The sequence below is a fragment of the Protomyctophum bolini genome (genome assembly GCF_963924005.1).
Source record: "Protomyctophum bolini genome assembly, chromosome: 10".
NCBI classification, from domain to species: domain Eukaryota; kingdom Metazoa; phylum Chordata; class Actinopteri; order Myctophiformes; family Myctophidae; genus Protomyctophum; species Protomyctophum bolini.
The window spans coordinates 18,723,076-18,744,931 of record NC_137871.1 but is presented as its reverse complement, the minus strand read 5'-3'; the positions used below and the strand labels follow the sequence as shown (position 1 = coordinate 18,744,931).

Below are 21,856 nucleotides of genomic sequence, written 5' to 3'. Positions count from 1 at the left end.
AGACCTGGCAGACTGTGTGATGTGTGCGTGCGTGCATGCTTGCATGCGTGCGTGCATGCATGCGCATGCGTTTGGGTGTGTACATGACTACATGTACGTGTGCATGTGTTTGTGATGCTAAATGCATACATGGGCATGTGTTTGTATCTGTCCATGCATTGTAAGCGTGTCTGCTTAGAAATGTACATGACATGCAGGCGTGGCACGCATTGAATCATAGCAACTTCCTCCAGTTCTACCAGTGCAGTGAGACAGGGTCTGCAGTAGGCTACCAGTGCAGTGAGACAGGGTCTGCAGTAGGCTACCAGTGCAGTGAGACAGGGTCTGCAGTAGGCTACCAGTGCAGTGAGACAGGGTCTGCAGTAGGCTACCAGTGCAGTGAGACAGGGTCTGCAGTAGGCTACCAGTGCAGTGAGACAGGGTCTGCAGTAGGCTACCAGTGCAGTGAGACAGGGTCTGCAGTAGGCTAACAGTGCAGTGAGACAGGGTCTGCAGTAGGCTACCAGTGCAGTGAGACAGGGTCTGCAGTAGGCTAACAGTGCAGTGAGACAGGGTCTGCAGTAGGCTAACAGTGCAGTGAGACAGGGTCTGCAGTAGGCTAACAGTGCAGTGAGACAGGGTCTGCAGTAGTAAATTAGATATGAAAACTAGTGGACGGAAGTCATTAATTGGACCCGGGGGTCCTTGACATGAAAATGGTGGAACAATGTCACAGATGACTGAATGGTGGAACAATGTCACAGATGACTGAATGGTGGAACAATGTCACAGATGACTGAATGGTGGAACAATGTCACAGATGACTGAATGGTGGAACAATGTCACAGATGACTGAATGGTGGAACAATGTCACAGATGACTGAATGGTGGAACAATGTCACAGATGACTGAAGGCACAGGCTGGCCACATCATGGAGCCATGCCGCTCCTCTCCAGATCCACGTGATTAGGTTTGTTTATCATAAAGTCAACCGTTGAACTGTCTGCCATCAGGAAAAAGAAACACAGTGACTGTGTTGTTGTATGTAACAGTGTGTAATTAGCCGTTGCATAGGTTTTATTTCAATGTATTCATGTCAGTGTGGTGCCAGTCAGTCACATCTGTCTAGACGCCTTCTTGTCTGTGGCTGCCTGCACTTCTCCACTGCAACTCTCATTGACTTCATCTACACCAGTGGTTCTCCAAATGGGGGTCCAGGGACCCCGAGGGCTCCTTGAGGGAGTTCCAGGGGCTCCACAGCAAAGCTATAAACTGTCTGACGTCTTACCGCCTGTTTTTGTTTAAATATGCTGGTCATGCTAGTCATAATATAAGTAAAGAAAATAAACGTTAACTTTTTTACAATGTAGTTACTTGGTCACAAGCTCTCATTGATTAAAAATAAAACCCACAGACAGTCAGACACACATTATCTTTTTGACATGTTAGACAAATGTTTTCATTTGTTTCCCAAAAATATCAAATGATTCATGAACATGCTAGTGGCTTTGTGGCACCTAATTGTTTTCTTTGCACTCTAGGTACCCTGTCGTTTGTTGACGAGGGTTCATGGCAGTTACTCCATTATGGCACTCTGGATAAGATTGTCTGCTAAATGCCTCCATTGTAATTGCGGGTCCATCTAAAAAAAAAGGTGAGAGGCGGGAGGGAGGCAGCTGACAATTTGCCATCGCAGGGAAGGAGAAATTAAATGCAAAAGAAAACTTAATTGGGTTTCTCCATCAGATGCTCTGACAGGCTGCGCTTCTGCAGCAGGAAATTACTGCCACTGCAAACACATACTGTATGTAGAGGCAAGCGTGCACACGCAGTCACACACACACACACACACACACACACACACACACACACACGGGCATGCATGCTAAACTACATATTGACACATACTTTACACAAGCAGTTCTGGTAACATACACACACTTATTGGATTACACACAGCATCTCTGTCCCAATAAATACAGGCTCAAGAGCGCGCGCACACACACGCACGCACACACGGCTCCAACTCCATCTCATGCAATCCAACACAGAAGCTCCATCTGGTATCTTAGACCAGTGCTTCTCTCAGCCGCAGACCCATATCTGAAAAGATTTTGTGCCAGGGAACCCCGTAAGAGAAAATGAAACATTTTAAAAATGTCTCAAAAGTCCTTCAGAAACAGAAACAGCCGATCTACATGCTTGAGTAAACATACTTACAGTCCACCACTGTTCTGTGGCCCTCACCCTATTCGTTATCATGAGATCTGCATTCCAGTACAGTCGTTCCCAAAGTGGGGTCCGGGGACCCTGAGGGGTCCTTGAGAGAGTTCCAGGGGGTCCCCAGCTAAATGATAGTTTGGAACCAAAAGGACCCTTTTGGTCCTTTGGTCCTGTGTAACACTGAGTGTACAAATTTGTAAACTCTCAGAGTTAAATTAACATTGATTTTACAATATAAACTGAGGTCTCAGAGATAGAAATGCCATTAAATGGGGGTCCGTAGACTAATGTATGTCAAACTGGGGGTCCTTGAAATGAAACGGGTTGAGAATCTCTGCTATAGAGCTGTACAAATCTTCTCTTATGAGGGTCACTGGCATATCTCTTCAAATGGGGGTTCACAGGCTAATTGGTGTAAATGTGGGGGTCCTTGACATGAAAAAGTTTGGGAACCACTGCTCCAGGATACAAGGAATGAGGAGCTGCTGCTATACTATGTAGGAGCTGATGTGGATTCTGAAGACGTGACTTTTCAGACTAAAACTTTCAGTTCTCTGACTTTGTTTTGCGGTTCTTCTAGCTTTAAGAATATTCACACAATAAAGGAAGGATGCTTGCCTTCCATGCCAAATTACAAGCTGTTACTGGAGCTCACAACTTTTGAACATATTTGTTGTGTGCAAATACGTGCACACACATGTTTTGAGTGTGAAGGGGATGTACATGGGCACATCCACAAATGTGTGTGGTGTTCGTCCGTATGCATACATGTGCATTGACACGTGTACCAGTAAAAGTGAGGTGTGTGTGTGTGTGTGTGTGTGTGTGTGTGTGTCACTTTGATATACTGCATTTCTTCTCTGTACTGTGAGACAACACTGCCCCCTGCAGTGCAAAGTATAACTAAAAACACAGCCGCTGGTGGGTTGTCTCTTTCATTTTGCTTCTCTCTGTCTGTCTGTACTTATCTCAGGTTCTCCTTGAACGTGTTCCTTGCTCTGCTTCGGTTCTATCTCGCGGAGCAGGGACAGTGCAGAATCACGGATGCTTGAGATTGTGCTCGACGGAGACGGACAGACCACTCCGACGACGTCCCATTATCTTTCACCTTGTCCTTTTTAACGCCCATCGTTCACGCCTGCGTCTGTGCGCACAAGCTCATCACGTTGTGTGAGCAGTCTAGGCATATCTCTCCCTACACCCCCCCCTCCAACCAGTGCCCCTTTGAACAGAGAGATTGCCATCAAAGATGCATCAACGCATTAAACGACTGGAAGTGCTTTGATGTCAGGAACAGGCAGAGGAGAAGAGGAGTTGCCGTGCCGTCGCCGCTATAGCCGCGCGTCCCTAAACGTTACACGTCCGTCTATATAGGCCCCGTTGATCCTCCATTGTACACAAAATGTCATGTGTCCCTTTCAACACGGTGCAGAGGGAGAGAGAGGAGCAGAGCCAAGTTGCCAGCTGATGGCATTTGAACGCCACAGATCTGCCGCTGCACTGAAGTTCGGGCAAACAGACGGACCGACGGACGGACAGACACATGAAAGAGCCAGTGTGTGGAAAAAAAAAACAATTCTGTTTTACGGAGGTTGAAAGGCAAAAAAGTAAAGGTGAGCTCTGAAGGACGAAAAGGGGTGGGTGGGATGGGGGGCTGTGTGTGAAGGGGGGGCAGTTGGTGCGGATGGGGGGGGGGGGGGCACAGTGGGCCAGCTGCCCTTAAGAGAGACAGCTGGGGGGTCTACTGCACCTGTGAAGGACACTCCAGGTGCCTGCTTTTTATGTGTAGTGTCAGTCTCTGGATCTGTGGTGAAAAGAGTGTGTGTGTGTGTGTGTGTGTGTGTGTGTGTGTGTGTGTGTGTGTGTGTTCGTGTGTGTGTGTGCACGTGTGTGTGTGTGCACGTGTGTGTGTGTGCACGTGTGTGTGTGTGTGTGTGTGTGTGTGTGTGTGTGTGTGTGTGTGTGTGTGTGTGTGTGTGTGTGTGTGTGTGTGTGTGTGTGTGCACGTGTGTGTGTGTGTGTGTGTGTGTGTGTGTGTGTGTGTAGGCCAGGGCTAGCAGAACTAAAGTGTTTGAAGAAAGAAACAGCTACTGAAGTCTTTCTGATGTCTTAACTGTCAACATGAATCAACAGCTCAGGCAACTACGGCCCTCAAAACACGCACAGGTATGTGCATGCATGCAGATAGTCAATGTATTATTTATTTTTTTTATTAGTTTTTCAAAAGTGACTTTGCTCTCTTTTACAGACACTAACCTCAAAGCATGTAACTACACTGCAGGTGCGGTGCAGTGCATGTTTTCTACGCACCCAAGTGTGTTCATCTGTGCGTGCGTACACACACACACACACACACACACACACACACACACACACACCTAGATGCACATGTCCTCTCCTCTCCCACATAACATTGTGGATCATCATCAATACGTCTTTGTGTTACAGAATCTCTCGCTCCAGCCCTCCCGTTGCACATCCGCAAATCAATCCTGTCTTTTTCATTATCATCCCTCTGACACAGTCATCACTCTCACTCTCTCCCTCTCCCCCTCTCTCTCTCTCTCTTTCAACATCGAGCAGACTTCATGATATTCCGCTCTGCCACTCATCCATCCATCCATCTAGGTTTTTTTTGCCATTGTGTGGATCTGTTAATTAGTCATCGTTACCATGGACATTCTCATCATTGTCGTTGTCGTGTGGAATGTGGTCCCGGCGGCGGTGGCTTTCAGAGCCCTGTCAGTCAAACTCACTCATTTAGCCTTGAGCCGTGTCCTTGGGATTCTCCTGTGGAACATTTTCTTTGCTCTGTCGTGACCCAATATTGGGTCCCTGACCCAGGAGTAAGCACCTGAAAACCTACTACTATACTTTTTGATCGGTGTCCCTCAGGGGTCTATTTTTTTTTTCTTTTTAAAATTGGGTTAGGGTTAGTATTTCGAGAGAGCAGTATTTCGAAAAGCCAGGAAACGGTCTGAAGTCTGAAGACAATATTTTGTTCAATTCAGTCACTATGTTAATAATAATAATACATTCTGATTTCGTGCTTTTTGGGGTATTCGAATTGTGTGACTTAAAAGCATTCATTTCGATTCATTGATAAAAGAAACACATGTCCTTGCATTGATTCTTTATTAGGATTAAGAATAACACCTTGAGATGTAGCATCTCGTTTCCGAGGGGGTTTCTCAGCGAACACTGCAGGGAATATTATCTATTATCTTATCTTATCTATTAAACAGGATTACAGACGCTAGAAACGTGGTTTACCTCAAATGATCTCTGGGTTTAATACAATTATGCTCAAACTCAACATTTGTAATTGAATTCACTAGGTGTTAAACTTTGCCTGCATTGTTCATTGAAACGTGTAAGATTTGGTGAAGGTTTTTTAAGGTTGAAATACATTTGTTAAACTATATTCCTAATTACTTTCTGGGATAGGCCAAACAGTTTGAGCATTTAAAAAACAATCATCACTACACATAATTGTCTTGCAGAAAGAGATAGTCAGACAGTGCCACCAGCTGGTACATCCACCCACACACACATACAAGAAACAAACAAATACACATCCAGAGCATCTAATTAGTATAAAGATATTGTCATGTTGATATTTAGCTCTGTGTAAACTAACATTAACCAATTTAACATTAGGAAATGTGGACAATATTAAATATTTTCAACAGAAAAACATATGTTGCATGTCACATTTTTGAACATTGTGAACACAAACATTTCCACATCTACCCTGTTGGTATCTACCTAAAAAAACATATCCCAGTGATAGTGACACATTGTAAAACACACACACACACACACACACAGTAGCTGATCTGAGGAGCCAAGCTGAATCAGATATTTTCTATGATGTTGAGCTATCCTACTATAAATGAAATGTGCAAAATCAATGCATACGTGCGTATCTCAAGAATGGCTCGATCGATGCACTTCCAACTCGCCGTGTATACGGTATAAGCCCAGCACAAAGTCTGTCAGCCCGGCCGTTGTATGTAGATTGTTCTTTAGATTTAGAATGTGCTAGTAGCACTGATCAGAACACTAGGTCACACAAAGCCAGGCAAATCAAATCCTGATGCTGTATGTATGCATGACGCCCACACACCTGACCGTGTATCCACATCAATTGGTTATATAAGAATGTTCCATTTTTTATTACTTTTTTGTTTTGTTTTTTTGGGGGGGCTCATTTATTAATTTATTTTCAAAAATAACAGATCCGCAAGCTCACAGGACATTGTCATGCCTTGATGACATTTTTACTACATTTCACAAAAAATATGAAAAAGGAGAAAGAAAATGGAGATAGAAGGTTACTGCCCAACAGTGATGAAATCCAAGTGTCACAGCAATCACAACGAGTCAAACTCTAATTGTATGTCTGTCTGCTTTCTATGCACCTAAAACCATCCCTGCTAAACAACACACTAATATTCTACCAAATATTGTAGAATGTGCCTCCCAGTCAGCCAGTTTCATTGGATTATAGCCGGCATCTGGATGCAATATAAGAACTCAAACTGAGGGGAACGTCATAAGAGATTCTTAAAGATATATTTAGAGAGTGTTTTGCAATATACTCTCCTCTGGGAGAAGAGTTGGAAAAGTGAAAAGGAGAAGAAAAAAAATCATTTAAAAGTGTTCTTATTGAAGCTGTAGCTCCAGTGTCTGTGGAGCTGCTGCAGTGATATTATGCACCCTACAGAACAGTGCTTCTCAACCTGCGGGGCGGGGCCTATTGGTGTGGGCCCCCAAAACAATTGGCGAAACACTAAGATTTGAATGATAATATATAACATTAATATGAAAACATTGTGTGAAAAACAATAATTGTAATACCAATTAATAGGAATAGTGGGTTATACTACCATTTTATCCAAGCATTAAAATAAACATGCTAAAAAAATCTACGCAGCCCACATCTGACCGCTTGTCAATATACCTCGACAAAAAGCACAGATTATGATTTAATTTCACACAAAAGTGCACTGCATTTATGACCCTAATGCAGTGGCAGAGTCCTTCTAAATGCTATTTATCCCTTGAAATACCCTGGTGCTAAAGTGTCTGTGTGCAAAAGTATGACATCTTGGAGGCACTAAAAAACAGAATTCATGGATTGCACTGTAACATGGCAATACCTAGGCACGTATACACCAGGAAAGGGAAGGGTTATATGAATAATATTTACACACCAGGAGAGGGAAGGGTGATATGAATAATATTTATACACCAGGAGAGGGAAGGGTGATATGAATAATATTTATACACCAGGAGAGGGAAGGGTGATATGAATAATATTTATACACCAGGAGAGGGAAGGGTGATATGAATAATATTTACACAAGGAGAGGGAAGGGTGATATGAATAATATTTATACCAGGAGAGGGAAGGGTGATATGAATAATATTTACACAAGGAGAGGGAAGGGTGATATGAATAATATTTATACTAGGAGAGGGAAGGGTGATATGAATAATATTTATACCAGGAGAGGGAAGGGTGATATGAATAATATTTATACACCAGGAGAGGGAAGGGTGATATGAATAATATTTACACAAGGAGAGGGAAGGATGATATGAATAATATTTACACAAGGAGAGGGAAGGATGATATGAATAATATTTACACAAGGAGAGGGAAGGGTGATATGAATAATATTTATACACCAGGAGAGGGAAGGGTGATATGAATAATATTTATACCAGGAGAGGGAAGGGTGATATGAATAATATTTTATTGCAGTGATTCTCAACCCAAACTGGGGGTACTTGAATGTTGACAACCATGTCAACTGCTAATTTCTTTTTTACTGTACATGTTTACATTAGAATCAGAATCAGGATGACTTGATTTCCGGTTTCGTCATCATATCGCGACGGCCTCGTCACCAGTTCCAAGGAAGCTCTGAGAAGGAAGTGAAGTGGTCACGTGACTGGGCTGCGCCATGACACTTTCATGGACACTTTCATGGGAGCCAAACTACCCAGAAGTTTGGCAGAATGCATTGGAGTCAATGAGAGCTCAGTGACCAGCTCATGAACAAACATTATTTATGAACAATTGAGACCTTTTGTAAAGTAATCACTTCTGGAAAATAACAGAAGACATGTAACACATTATTGTCTGCTGTGTTGTTATTCGATGTGTACACTGTAATTTTATAGAGGTATGGTATCTCTCTAAAAATAGAGATACCATAAAGTACAAAGTACATTTCTGAACGCACCAAGTATCACGAGACTTCCCACCGTTTCCTGTCTGACAGCCAAATATCGCGATACTTCGGAGCCAGAAACGATACCTGCTGCTGTTTAGATCCTCAGATAAAATTATATACTGTGCACTCTGTGCACATCGAAAAGTAAGTGATTAGAAAACAACTTGTGATATGTCTTCTTTTCCAGAAGTGATTACTTTACAAAAGGTCTCAATTGTTCATGAATAATGTTTGTTATGAGCTGGTCCAGCCGGCTCCATTCACTGCCATGTATTCATTGCACTTCCTGTGTGAGTTTGGCTCCCATGAAAGTGTCCATGAAAGTGTCATGGCGCAGCCCAGTCACGTGACCACTTCTCTTCCTTCTCAAAATATAAAATAAAAACCAATGGGAGTACTTCCTCCACCACTGCAGACCACACCAGGGCATCTGTGGACGTGAGCGTCCCTCCATCCACGATATATTACCGCAGACGGCAGGATTACCACACATCCCAACCACAGACGGCAGGATTACCACACATCCCAGCCATACCAACCACAGACGGCAGGATTACCACACATCCCAGCCATACCAACCACAGACGGCAGGATTACCACACATCCCAGCCATACCAACCACAGACGGCAGGATTACCACACATCCCAGCCATACCAACCACAGACGGCAGGATTACCACACATCCCAGGCATACCAACCACAGACGGCAGGATTACCACACATCCCAGCCATACCAACCACAGACGGCAGGATTACCACACATCCCAGCCATACCAACCACAGACGGCAGGATTACCACACATCCCAGCCATACCAACAGCAGCCGCTTTCAGCGGCTGCTGCCGGCGTCTGCCAAGCCGCACCGCAACCACAAGGCTCAGAGCAGCTTGGCTCCCGAGCGGCTGCTTTCCAATAGGAGTATGTTGGAACAACGGACAGTAACGGCCTGTTCCCTGTCTGTGCCTGTTATGCACAAACATGCAAACGATCTCTCTCTGTCTCTCTCTCTGTGAATAAATTCTGTTTCCATACTGTGTGCAGGGGGCAGAGCAGTTAGGAGTCAAGTATTTTGCTCAATGACTGTCCCTCCGTCTCCCTGAGCAACACACACACACACACACACACACACACACACACACACGTACGTCCTGCATCTAAACAAATGTGCCCCGTGCAATTGTTATTGCATTGCACATGTTTTACGATTTACTGCTATTGCTGTTGTTATTTCATTGAAAGTTTTTCCGCTATATTTTTCTTGTTGCTGCAGTGTCAAGAAGCTGAAACCCAAGAATTTGACTCTTTACCCTTTATATTTATATAATCGGCATTCGGCAGTAACATAATAATCTTGAATATCTGTGGAATCCTAGTGGCAGCTGCATCCTGCGCGCTCTCTCTCTCTCTCTCTCTCTCTCTCTCTCTCTCTCTCTCTCTCTCTCTCTCTCTCTCTCTCTCTCTCTCTCTCTCTCTCTCTCTCTCTCTCTCTCTCTCTCTCTCTCTCTCTCTCTCTCTCTCTCTCTCTCTCTCTCTCTCTCTCTCTCTCAAGCTTTCATTCCATTGCCAAGGATCTCTCTGTACTCAAGGATAGCCTCTGGAATGGCATTCGGCCGGCATCACTAGAAAGTAGAAAATCTTATGAAGGCAGCACAGAAGAAAAGACAGATGATGGTGGCGGAAAAAAAGAGAAGAGGCTAGAATGCGAGGCGATGTGAACAAGAGAGAGAGAGAGAGAGAGAGAGAGAGAGAGGAGGGTGGAGAGAGAAATAAGGCAGTGGCGGAAACAAAATAGAGGACTGAGAAAATGAGAGAGAGAGAAAGTTGAGAGGAGTGGATGAAAGGCTTGCGGGGGTGTGGGGAGGGGGTGTAATGGGGGCTAAAAGGGGAGGAGATGGTTCTTTACACTCACAGCCTGTTAAATCACTGCAGGGAGAAAACACACGCATGCACGCACACACACAGACACAGTCACACACACAGACACAGTCACACACACACACACACACACACACACACACACACACTGCTATACTTGGAAGGACAATTTTTAGGACGGCGATTTCAAAAATTAGAAGATCTACTATATTCTGTGCACAACACCGGCACACAGCAATGTATAAACGGGGTATAGCGCGCAAATGATGCAATTACTGGGGGGGGGGGGCGAAAAAAAGGTCACAGTAAAGTAATAAGTAAATAGTTACTTTTGGCAGGGAGTAGTAGTAGTAGGAATAAGTAGTGTAACTATACTACTTTTTTTAAGTAATAAGTTTCAATTTAAAAAAAAACCTTTGGTCATTTCATCATCTACTCAGGCTTATATGAACACCCCAGACAGTTTTTTAAGTTACTTGATTCAGTATTCATATTAGCTATACCCGCCCCCTTCCTATATACAAATTCATTGTAACATCAAACACCCAACCTTTTTTCTGGTGACTGATATTGTATCAGTATATGTATCGGTGTCAAAATGAAAACTTTTCCAGGTATAAAATAAACAGTACCATGACTTATCTTTATATTATAACCTCCCAAACACTTTTGTCTCATTTTGAGCAGAAACAGTAGTGATAAGCGTGTGTGCACGTCGGATATGTATGTAGGCTGTCTAACATGTGAGTAAAAGCAACAAAAAAAAGATTATACATATATAATATATATATAACATATATATATATATATATTTTTTTTTATTATTATTATTATTATTTTATTATTATTACTCGATTAAATGAGATTAAAGAAAGACTTGGCAAAGGCGGGTTGTGGAGAGAAGAACAAGGTCCTACGTTCTTGGCATACTTTGTGTTAAAGAATGGTGATATTTGATGGTTCGGGGGAGGGGGTTTCAGGGTTGTGGAGCTCAAAAACTGCTGCCCCAGAACAAGCATCCTCAATGTCAGGATCAAGTTGCTCGCCCCTTGGCGTGTGTGGGAGAGAGATAGAAAAGGGAAAAAAATACCCCATCTCATCTGAGGATGCAACGGCATGCAGCGATTCACCGCGGGGCCCTGGAACCACCTCAGAAAACATGGAGGGACAGTGTGGGCGAGCTTGCAACTTTTGTGTCTGAAAACCCTGCCGCTCGCCATTATTGAGAGTCCTGACGGATCAGGTTCAGTGAGACTGTGAGGGGGAAACCGGGCTGTGTGGGCTGTACACACACCACAGCAGGCTGACTTATCTTCACAGGGCCAGGGGGGCTCCGTTTCACTCAGGCCCCAAAGACACATGATCCTCATGCTGGCCCGGTTTCCTCTAACTGGCAGCCCGGCAAAGCTTCTTTCGCTTAGTAAACAACACTGTTATACTTTGCCATTAGAAGAACAAACTGTTTTAATAAGCCTTCTGAAGGACATAGTGTTCAAAAGCAGATGACTACCATACGCTTGTCGTTGTCTAAATAAAGTACATCACTCATACTCTAGTTACTGTATGAGTGATGCAAAATGTGCCTGCATCAAGGACACATTTTTATGTCGGAGGTTCCCAAACCAGCCCATTTCCCATCTGTGCATGTCGCTCATGATAGTTACAATGTGACACAGGTACACAGGTACCTTGGAGCACAGGTCTAGTAGGCTATTGTGACCTCCTGGTGGCGCGATAACAGACCAAAGTAAAAGGGATTTATTCCTCTATCTAGTAGGAATGTGCATGCAAAATCTCACGTAGATCGCACCCTGAATTCATAATTTGAGGCGCAATATAAAAAAGTGTTTTGCAAAAATTACACACGGACGGACAGACGGCCAGCCAGCCAGCCAGCCAGCCAGAGGGAATAGGGCGAAAACATATTGTCCACCAAACTATCGATTGGCGGAGAAACTGACCAAATAAAGGCTGAAAAGTGAAAAGTTTAACGCGGAAGCACCCTAACCCCCCCACACCCACACACACACACACACACACTTCTAGATTGTTTTGCAGTGTGATACAACTCTATGTATGCATCTCTGCAGGAATGACAGACTAGAGGTCAGCAGACAGATCAAGACTAGGACCTTGACAGGCTTTACTATAGTGATTTAGTACACACACAAGCATACTGTATATAAGAATCCTCTGCTACATGCACACAAATGCATACCAGGTCTTACAGTTGTCGACAAAGTTCCATGGTCGAATCGGATAATATGATACATAATGATAGATAAAGATAATATGGTAACATTTGTTCTACTCAGTAGTCTGTTTCAGAAGAGGTCTGTCGCCATACAGAAAACTTCCATTATTGCATTCTAATTTTCCAGGAATAGAAAGCCTGCAGATTTTATTAGCTTGGATTCCACATTGACGATGACACTGCATGTTTCTAACCACAGCCTGCCTCTGAGACAAAGTAAGGATTACTCATTACATAATGGTAATATTATTACCATGGAAGTATTACTGGGGAACAATCATAATAAAGATAGGTTGAAAATGGGTGAAGTCATCATTTATTTCCTTGTTCTTGATTTGAGTTTATGTTATTTGTTTTAAGTTTTAAGTATGTAGAAAAGCCTCCTGTGGACAGGTGTTTAATCCATTTTGGGCAGGAACCCATTTTGGTGTTAGCATTATGTTATGCTTTAGCTATTTTTGAAAGATCGAAGAACGACTGACATAGAAAAATAGCTTTTTCAGAAAACTGTCAAGATGTAGAAGACATTTCTTTAATCTGATCTCAGGTCAGAATGGGTTAACAATTATAAGTTGTGCTATGTGTGTCCAATGTAATTGTGATATCCATGTGAAATAAAATAAACCATAACACTATCATATTCAACAGATTGTGAGCTTGCGCACAGGTCTGCTATTTTCTGTGTGACACGGCACACAACTATAGGAAGCGGGGCGGCTTAAACTATTTTGACCTGAGATCAGATTCTAAAAATGTCTTCTACGTACATCCTGACAGTTTTCTGAAAAAGCTATGTTTCTATGTCCATGATTTAAAAAAAATAGCAGACCTACAAGCTCATAGCGCGCCACTCGGTGGCGCGCTATGAGCCTGTAGATCTGCTATTTTTCAATAGCTAAAGCATAACATGATGTGAACACCAAAAGGGGTTCCCTCCACAAAATGGGTTAAGCCAGTGTCAAGGAATTCTGGATCAGTCAGTAACTGATAAGGCACGAGGGGTCAGAGACACTTATTGAAAAGTGGTGGTGCTGTGCTTCAATTAAATGACACAATGATAGAGAAGTACATGATTAGATACAGATAGGCATTGAAGGGCACAAAAAAAAAGGCTATGGAAACATTTCCATTATTGCATTCTAATTTCCCAGTAATAGAAAGCCTGCAGAAGAAAAACACAAAGTTCTCAAACTTTGCAGAAATGTTCACCTGCCATATAGTTCAAAGTCCGTCTTTACTAACATAGGTTTCCTCATTTCCATGTCTATTCCACTGTTACTCAAGGTCAGGTTCGGGGGCCACCAGGGGTCCCAAATGGACATTTCAACAGGTTTGTAAATCAGTGTACAAAAGGAACCACAAGAGTCCATTTCTACACTCAGAGTTAAATGAACACTGAGGATATTATAGTCTACGGGTCTGTGGATATCAAACTGGGGGGTCCTTGAAATGAAATTGGTCAAGAATCACTGATCTGTTACGTTGTCCAAACTTCCAAAAATGCCCCCATTTGGTTCTGCATTCACTCCTGATGCAGATCAACAGGGTGTTGATGTTTCTGTTATACTGCTCTCCTTTCTTTACAGTCATGTCTGCCTTGGTGCCGTTGCTGCTTAGTTCCTGGAGGGTATTTCTGTTCTCATGGCTGCAATTTCCCAACTGATGCTGTGTAGGAGTCCAGACTGCTCCAGACCGTATTGAATAACTGCTAGCTTGCATAACGTCTTCAGACTAGGACTTAGATCCAAGATGTACAGCTCATCCGGTGTGTATCGGTATCCTCCAAAGAAGATGATATGATCTCTCACCATGCAACAGCACATGTTAGTCATCCTAGACGGGCCGTTCGCCCTGGGCTCGACCTTCTTCCAGGAAAAGGTCTCCAGACTGAACTTCCACAGGTCACTGAAGACCAGGCGAAGGCGGAAGTTGTGGCCACCGAATATGTACAGCTCTCCGTTGTAGGCAAAAGCAGAATGTGAGCTGCGTCCCTCCGGAAGAAGCTGTGTAAGAGAAGGTGTGTGAAGCCAGAAGTTGGTCTCTGTGTCAAACACGCTGATGTTGTTGTATTCTAACTGCTCCCCTCGGCCCCCAAACACAAACATCTTTGTCCCGATGATGGTGGCAGAGTGACGTGATGAAGCAGGCGGCGCTGAGCCTCTGGTGTTAACCAAAGACCATACCATTGCTTTGGTGTCCAAAATGTGGATGTCATTATAGTATCTACACCGGTTGTATCCTCCATAGATGTACATGAACTTCCCCAAGGCGCAGGCCGAGTGGCCGTACCTCGCCTCTGGAGGGACCCCAGCAACCGTGGGCTTGAACCACCCGTGGGTGTTGACGTCGAACACATAGAGCATGTTGCACTTGTCGCCCCAGATGGTCGCCCAGTTGCCAAACTCCGCTATCTCAAAATTCACAACGCCACCCCAGACGTAGATGACATCATCTATCAGCGCGGCCGTGTGCCAGCAGCACATGGGGGGCACCTCGGGGGGACACTCTCCTCGTCCAGTCGTTGCGGGGGGCAACTTTGTCCATCGCAAGGACACTGTGTTGAAGACGTGCACGTCAATCTGATCCCTGCCGCTCAGGTTACAGTATCCTCCGAAGGAGTACACCTTGTCGTCCACTGCTACAGCAGCGTGGTTGAATCTCTCCGGTCCTCCAGACAGCTGCACCGTCCAGCGCAACATTCCCACTAATAAACAGATTATTCTCAAGTCTAGTTGTAAAAACACTTGAAATCGTATTGTGCGCACCGCTATATTGGTGCAGCGGCACAGACACCATGTGAAGCTTAGGGGATCCAAGAAGTCCATTGGTTGGTTTGGGGCGACCAATCTTAGAAGCCAATCCGGGAAGCCTGTTCCCTGTTCTACCTAATATGGCAAATTGATCACTACGGCAAACTCTGAAACAGACCTACTACAGCAGGGCTCTTCAAAAGACCTACTTCAGCAGGGGTCTTCGCCACAGTTGAGAGTTGAAAGCCTCATATATATATATATATATATATATATGAGGCTTATATATATATATGAGGCTTTCAACTCTCAACTGTCAGTAAGAAGTCGGCAACCGATGCTGATGTACGATGATAAGAGCGCCCCTCACTTCACACGTGTGTGATTTTACATTTACATTAAAGTACAAGCCTATAGACTAAAATAACATAGGCCTTTTTTATCCCAAATGACTGGCCATGTGGTCTATTTGCAGATTCTCCCCTGTCCCTAGAGTTTCCCCAGCAGCTCACAGCATTGAGAGTGGAGCCCAAAATTATTGAAGACGAAGGTTTTTTCTTTTTTTTTTCATTATTCTGTTATTGTTATTACACACATATCCAAAAAGCATATATTATTTTAGTCCGGACTTTAACCTTTTGACATCCATATAATATGGCTATTTTCAGAAAAAGATTTAATTTACCCACAATACAGAAAACATAAAGTGGTTTAAGTGGTTAACCACATGCATTCATTACACCGGTGTGCACACAGGCTTTGTGCTCGTTTATAAAGGACCTTTAGAAAGGAACTACAAGGAACTTTAGAATTAGTTTCCTTTTCAAAATAAATCAATTTTCTTAAACATTGCAGCTCCTTGGACAAAGCCTTTCATAAAGTCATTTTTTTTGGTGGTACGGCATTTCTGTCCCACAGAACAATCCAATTATAACTGGTCTTTCAGTGGCTGAACATGATTTCAAGAATCGTCTGGAGCTAATTGGTGCCCTTAAATAATGGTAGTCAATTTAGTAGATTCCCTTTAAGAATTATAATTGAACTACAAATGCCGTGGAGGAATGAATACACACACAGGCACAACAAATGCTGCCTCCTTCGACAGAACTGGTGACATTAAGTTTGTCTCCAACTCTGAGACTGAACAAATGTAACACCCTCAGTGTTTGGACCGCTGGTGGTCTCCGAACCCAACGTTGAGAACCAGGGAAATTAATAAATTATACAAAAAGATACCACCTGGAGACACTTGAAAGAACATTATTCTCCTGTGAAGACACACCTTTCATGGCACACAAAAAGACATGGCATTGTGTGACAGTCTATGCAGCACACTGCACCTGGCTGAGCATGTGCTCCCATCCCGTCTTACTTTCAGTGAGATTTCCAGCGTGAGCTCTTTATCTCATTCTGTTCACCCCTTTCTCTTCCTCGGTTCAATTCAAAGAACACTTTAGCTACTTGGCACGTGCAATTCCATGCACTGCCAATTGTGCCAAAGCAGAAGGATATATTAGCATAATTGTTGGTATTAGGCAGAAACCTTGTACGTCCAAAACTGTTCGTTTTTAGGAGATGTCAAAATAAGAAGCTGTGTTCCAGTGGATCCAATGTAGATATTTAGAAACATATTCTTGTTAATACAATTGGTTCAATAGTTATAAAGCCCACAGATAGCAAGGTCACAACACTTCACAATGCGACATTGTTGTGAGCTCAGCTGAGCTTGTTATTTCGCTACTTTAGTTTGCGCGACATAACATAAGATAGGGCATTAATTTATGAAGAAACATGAAAATGATGACAATTGAGATTCAAGGTTTCTACCCGACAGCAACGATATACTGCAAATGATCTTAGCAGCTTATTCAAATTGGCCAATTCAATACGTAGGTGCAGGCAACGGCTGTTTCAAGCAGTTATATTTCTCTCTCACACTATGTGACAAGTTCAGCAGGTGTTATGCATATTTTTGGCATTCACACATAACTTTTTGAATGTGTGTGAAAGGTGGGGGCGTGGGGTCGAAAATATTTTGCTTATTTCCTCAAAGTTTGTCTCTGTCTCTGTCTCTCTCTCTCTGGGTTTAACTATGTGAAGTTGAGTCAAGAGTTGAGAGTAATGTGAGATTGTCTGTGCCGGTGGCGGTTATGCGAACTCTCCCTGGAGAAAACTAATTTTCTGCGAGCAGCTTGTGCTATCTAGGAGGAGAAAAAAAAACTATTAAAACAATCTATCACATTTGCACCCAACACAATGCCGCACTCCAGTTTGTTTTTTGATGCATAAATTCATCTTGTTTTCACTCATTGTTTGTGTGAAAGCCCTTCCTGCTGGATTTGTACATCAAGCACTGCTGTGCCTTGATGTGAACATAACGAGAGATTGAAACAGCACATGCTATTGTTGTTAAACAATAAGTGCGAATTAGTGCATCATAAGTACACATTTGTTCCTTTCTTAGATTAACTTTTTGCCATTTTCAAATGTGATGCTTTGAGGAGTTACATGGGTCTGTAACTCAGAGAAGATTGACTGTATCAAAATGGGGGTCCTTGCAATTAAAATGTTTGAGAAACATTGGCTTTGACAACATCCAGGTGTGACTTGATTTAGAACAGTGATTCTCAACCTGTGTTTCTGGGCCCACTGGTGGGCCGTGAGGATACTACAAATGACCCTCAAATAATTGGCAAAACACTACACAAGACGGTGGTAAGACCAGCTAAGTTGTATGGTTTACAGACAGTTGCACTGAGGAAAAGACAGGAAACAGAGCTGGAGGTAGCAGAGAGTAAAATGCTGAGGTTCTCTCTGGGAGTAACAAGGATGGATAGGATCAGGAACAAGCACATCAGAGGGACAGAGCATGCCCAATGTTTTGGAGTTAAAGCCAGAGAGGCCAGACTGAGATGGTTTGGACATGTACAGAGGAACGATAGGGATTATATCGGTAGAAGGATGATGAAGTTGGAACTGCCAGGCAGATATGTATGGATGTAGTGAAAGAAGACATGAAGTTAGTTGGTGTGAGAGAAGAGGAGGCAGAGCACAGGGTGAAATGGAGGCAGATCATTCGCTGTGGCGACCCCTGAAGGGAAAAGCCGAAAGGATAAGAAGAATATAACATTGATAAAAACAAATGCCATGGTATTTTTGTCTTTATTGTGATTCAAATAACTTAAAGTGCACTATGCTTGGTTCCACTGATGCAAGCTGAAACACGATTGATTTATTGATCAATAAAATAAACATGCTTTGAAAATGCATGACGTCGACCCATCTGACTAGTTAATACGAATTTAAGTTGTCGAAAAGTGGGACCTGATCCAGAAAAGGTTGAATACAGGTGAAGCACATGTATAAACATCAGTACTGACTGCTATCAGTTGTTAAAGGACCACTTCACCACTTTTCAACCTATCTTCATATAATAGGTCCTCACTAATAATCATGAAAAAATGGTGCAATGTTTTTCTACTCGGTCTGTGTCTCATAGGAGGACTGTGGGCAGTTCAGAAACCGTCTTTCAGTGACATCATCGATGGGGAATACAAGCTAATAAAAACTGCAGGCTTTCTAGTTGCAATGCAAAAATGGAAGCCATCGTTCTCACGATAATGAAAATCTAAATATCTTTGTGAAAAAATCTTGTTCAGAAAAAACTGCCTAATGATGATGTCACTGGAGGAAGGTTTCTAAACTGCCCACAGCCGTCCTATGAGACACAGACTGAGTAGAAAAACATGATTATTAGTGAAGACCTATTACTGTATGAAGGTTGAAAAGTGGTGAAGTGGTCCTCTAATATGGAAGATACAGCGATGCTGGAAGGTACCATCTCATACTATATATTTTGATGTCTCGTTTAGGGAATTTAGGGCATTGCATGTGTGTGTGTTCGTGCAAATGCATGTGTGTGTATATAGTTTATTTGTTTTACTTTATTTTTGTTCACTCTTTTTGGTTAGCCCTCTCTCTCACTCTCCTCTCCGAAATAAGCATGGTGCTGGAGGAGGTAATTTTCTCTCCCTCGTTAACAAGGCCTCATTAGGGCGGGCACACGCTATTTTCCTTAATGAACTCACTGAGTCAAATGGAATGGAAAGTTAGGCTTCAGATAACGAGAGGAGGAAATACACACTTCAGACACCTGTGCTAGAGTTGTTTTCAGAGAATGTGTACATTTTGAGGACAATGTTTTCTGGTCCTCACAAAAGTAAAGGTTCAGGATGTCTTGCAAGAATCAAGAATCAAGTGTTAATGTTGTCATACACAAAAGTCTCACGAAAGGAGCCCCCCATACGTTTGCTGTTTCCTAAACAATTATCACAATATGATAAAAACGTTGATCTTTTAGTAATATTGTTCCTGTTGTTCTACAGTACATATTTGCCAACCAGGTGAAGAAATCACAAATTAAGGATTTTAACCTTTGCTTTAATGAAATAGGGTTTTATGGAATGCTTGTGAACAACATATTGCTAGTTTGCCCATTTGAAATGCTCTAATCAATAATAGCCAATCTACAAGCTCAAAATGCGTTGCATAGAGAGCTTGCAACATGCTTCCATGGAATCCAAATGACTGAAATCAGCCATGGCGACTGAGACCTTAAATCCATGCATAAAGGTACAAAGCACTGAAAAGCAAATGTGGTGAGATCTGCAGGCGGTCGCCTGTGCTTGTGTGCTAAATGCTAACAGCAGCACAACAATTAAAACAACTACTGGATTCGATACAAAAAACCTTGGCCGCCTGGAACCCCCTCAAGGTCCCTGGGCGGCCCCCACAGGATGCTCTGGGCCGTAGCAGAGTAGAACACTTAGTTAGGGTTAGAAATAGGCATGAAGTTGGGTTTAGAGTTTAGGGTTGGAGTTCTGCATTTTGCTTAGTTGTGCACCGCTGTCGCACACCGAAAATAGGGTAAGAATGGCCCCCAAAAAGACACAAAATGGCAATGTTTTAAAAGTGAAATTCAATAAAATGTAATGCTGATGTCCTCTCAAGTATAGTAATGACAGCGTGTGTGTGTGCATGCATGCTAAATTGCCTCCTCCGCTGCATATCAACCGCACGCCCGGCGGAGCATCCGCTCGTCGTACGATCAGATTGAATTATTTGAATAGATATTTCCCATCCTTTTCCCATAAGGCTCTGTGTGACGGCTTCCTCCGTGTCATTCCTCTCTGCCGGTGTCGTTGGCAGCAGGCTGTCTAATGAACGCTGCTTTATCAAACACGGCGCCGCTACGCGCCAACAGACGACCGCGACGAGACAAAGAACCGCGGGAGAATGTGAGACAGGCACCCTGGGTGTCAGCGTGAGTGAATGTGAGTGTGTAGATGGTCTCTCTGTATAAACGGGGTGTGTGTGTGTGCGTGCGCACGCACGCACGCACACACACACACACGCACACACACACACACACGCACACACACACACACACACACACACACACACACACACACACACACACACACACACACACACACACACACACACACACGTACGAGAGAGAGAGTTATTAAGGCACTGCAAGCTAAAACATGCATTCTCATTTTTACACTTTGGCTCTGAAGGAGGTGTCAAAGAGCATTGATTCAACCCAGTTTATGAATCAGGCTATATGGACCCATTTAGCATTAATTCATTCATGGGGAGTCTTGGGGACCCATTGGAGCCAATCTATACTGTAAAACCCTCAGTGTTTAATTGAATTATGAGAGTGTAAGGACCCGGGGTACATTTGGTTCCATTTGTACACTGTCAGAGTTACAAACCTGTCACTGGTGGTCCAGGGACTGAGAAAAAGTGGTCTACATTCAGCCTGTCTGTCTGTCTGCCAGTGAAACATAAGAAACTTTAAAGAAGTTAGATTATTAGAATAATCATTATGAATCTTAATTGAACAAGTTACACAGTATGGTTAAGAAGTTTTGATCGGGTTGAAACCCCACCCGAATTTGGAGATGACTGACATCATCGTTGACAACATATGCATGCGCCTTTATTGTCATTAGCCTGTTTTGCCTATAGCGTGATACCTCGTTAGAAATCCAAACATGCAAATCGATAAAACTGTATTTCTTTTATAGATAGAAACTTGTACCATATTTCATAATACTACTTTTTTACATGCATAAAGTAGGTAGGTAGCAAATAGCTAAACCTAATAATTCAACATTTCAAACGTTCCTTCACAGAGAAGCTGAGATTTGACAGTTTGTAGTGGTTGACAGTACTTGCGCGCTCTGCTTGCTGGCCTACTAGTGTGCAACAAGCAAGTAGGCACTCGACAGAGTGCAGTTCTAGTTGTAACTACTTCACTGCAATTTGGCTTCACTGCACAGTGTAAATGCATTAGTGCACCATGTAGCTACTTTACGTTACCGTGTTACTGCTTTACTGCACCAAGTGCACCATGCTACTGCTTTACTGCACTGTGTAACCACAGTACTTTACTGCACCAAGCTACTGCTTTACTGCACTGTGTAATCACAGTACTTTACTGCACCATGCTAC

At 43.1% G+C, this 21,856-nt stretch overlaps 1 protein-coding gene across 1 annotated transcript in view; it reads right to left on the bottom strand.

The window, feature by feature from the left end:
- The window catches only part of LOC308322211 (kelch domain-containing protein 3-like), a gene marked incomplete at both ends in the record, with an annotated part of 30,602 nt that extends 15,322 nt beyond the window's left edge, over positions 1–15,280 (bottom strand). Inside the window, one exon of the mRNA XM_080773405.1 lies at positions 14,390–15,280. Within this exon, the coding sequence (XP_080629531.1) occupies positions 14,390–15,280 (891 nt within the window). The remainder of the gene's footprint in view (positions 1–14,389) is intronic.
- Positions 15,281–21,856: the final 6,576 nt, after the last annotated feature.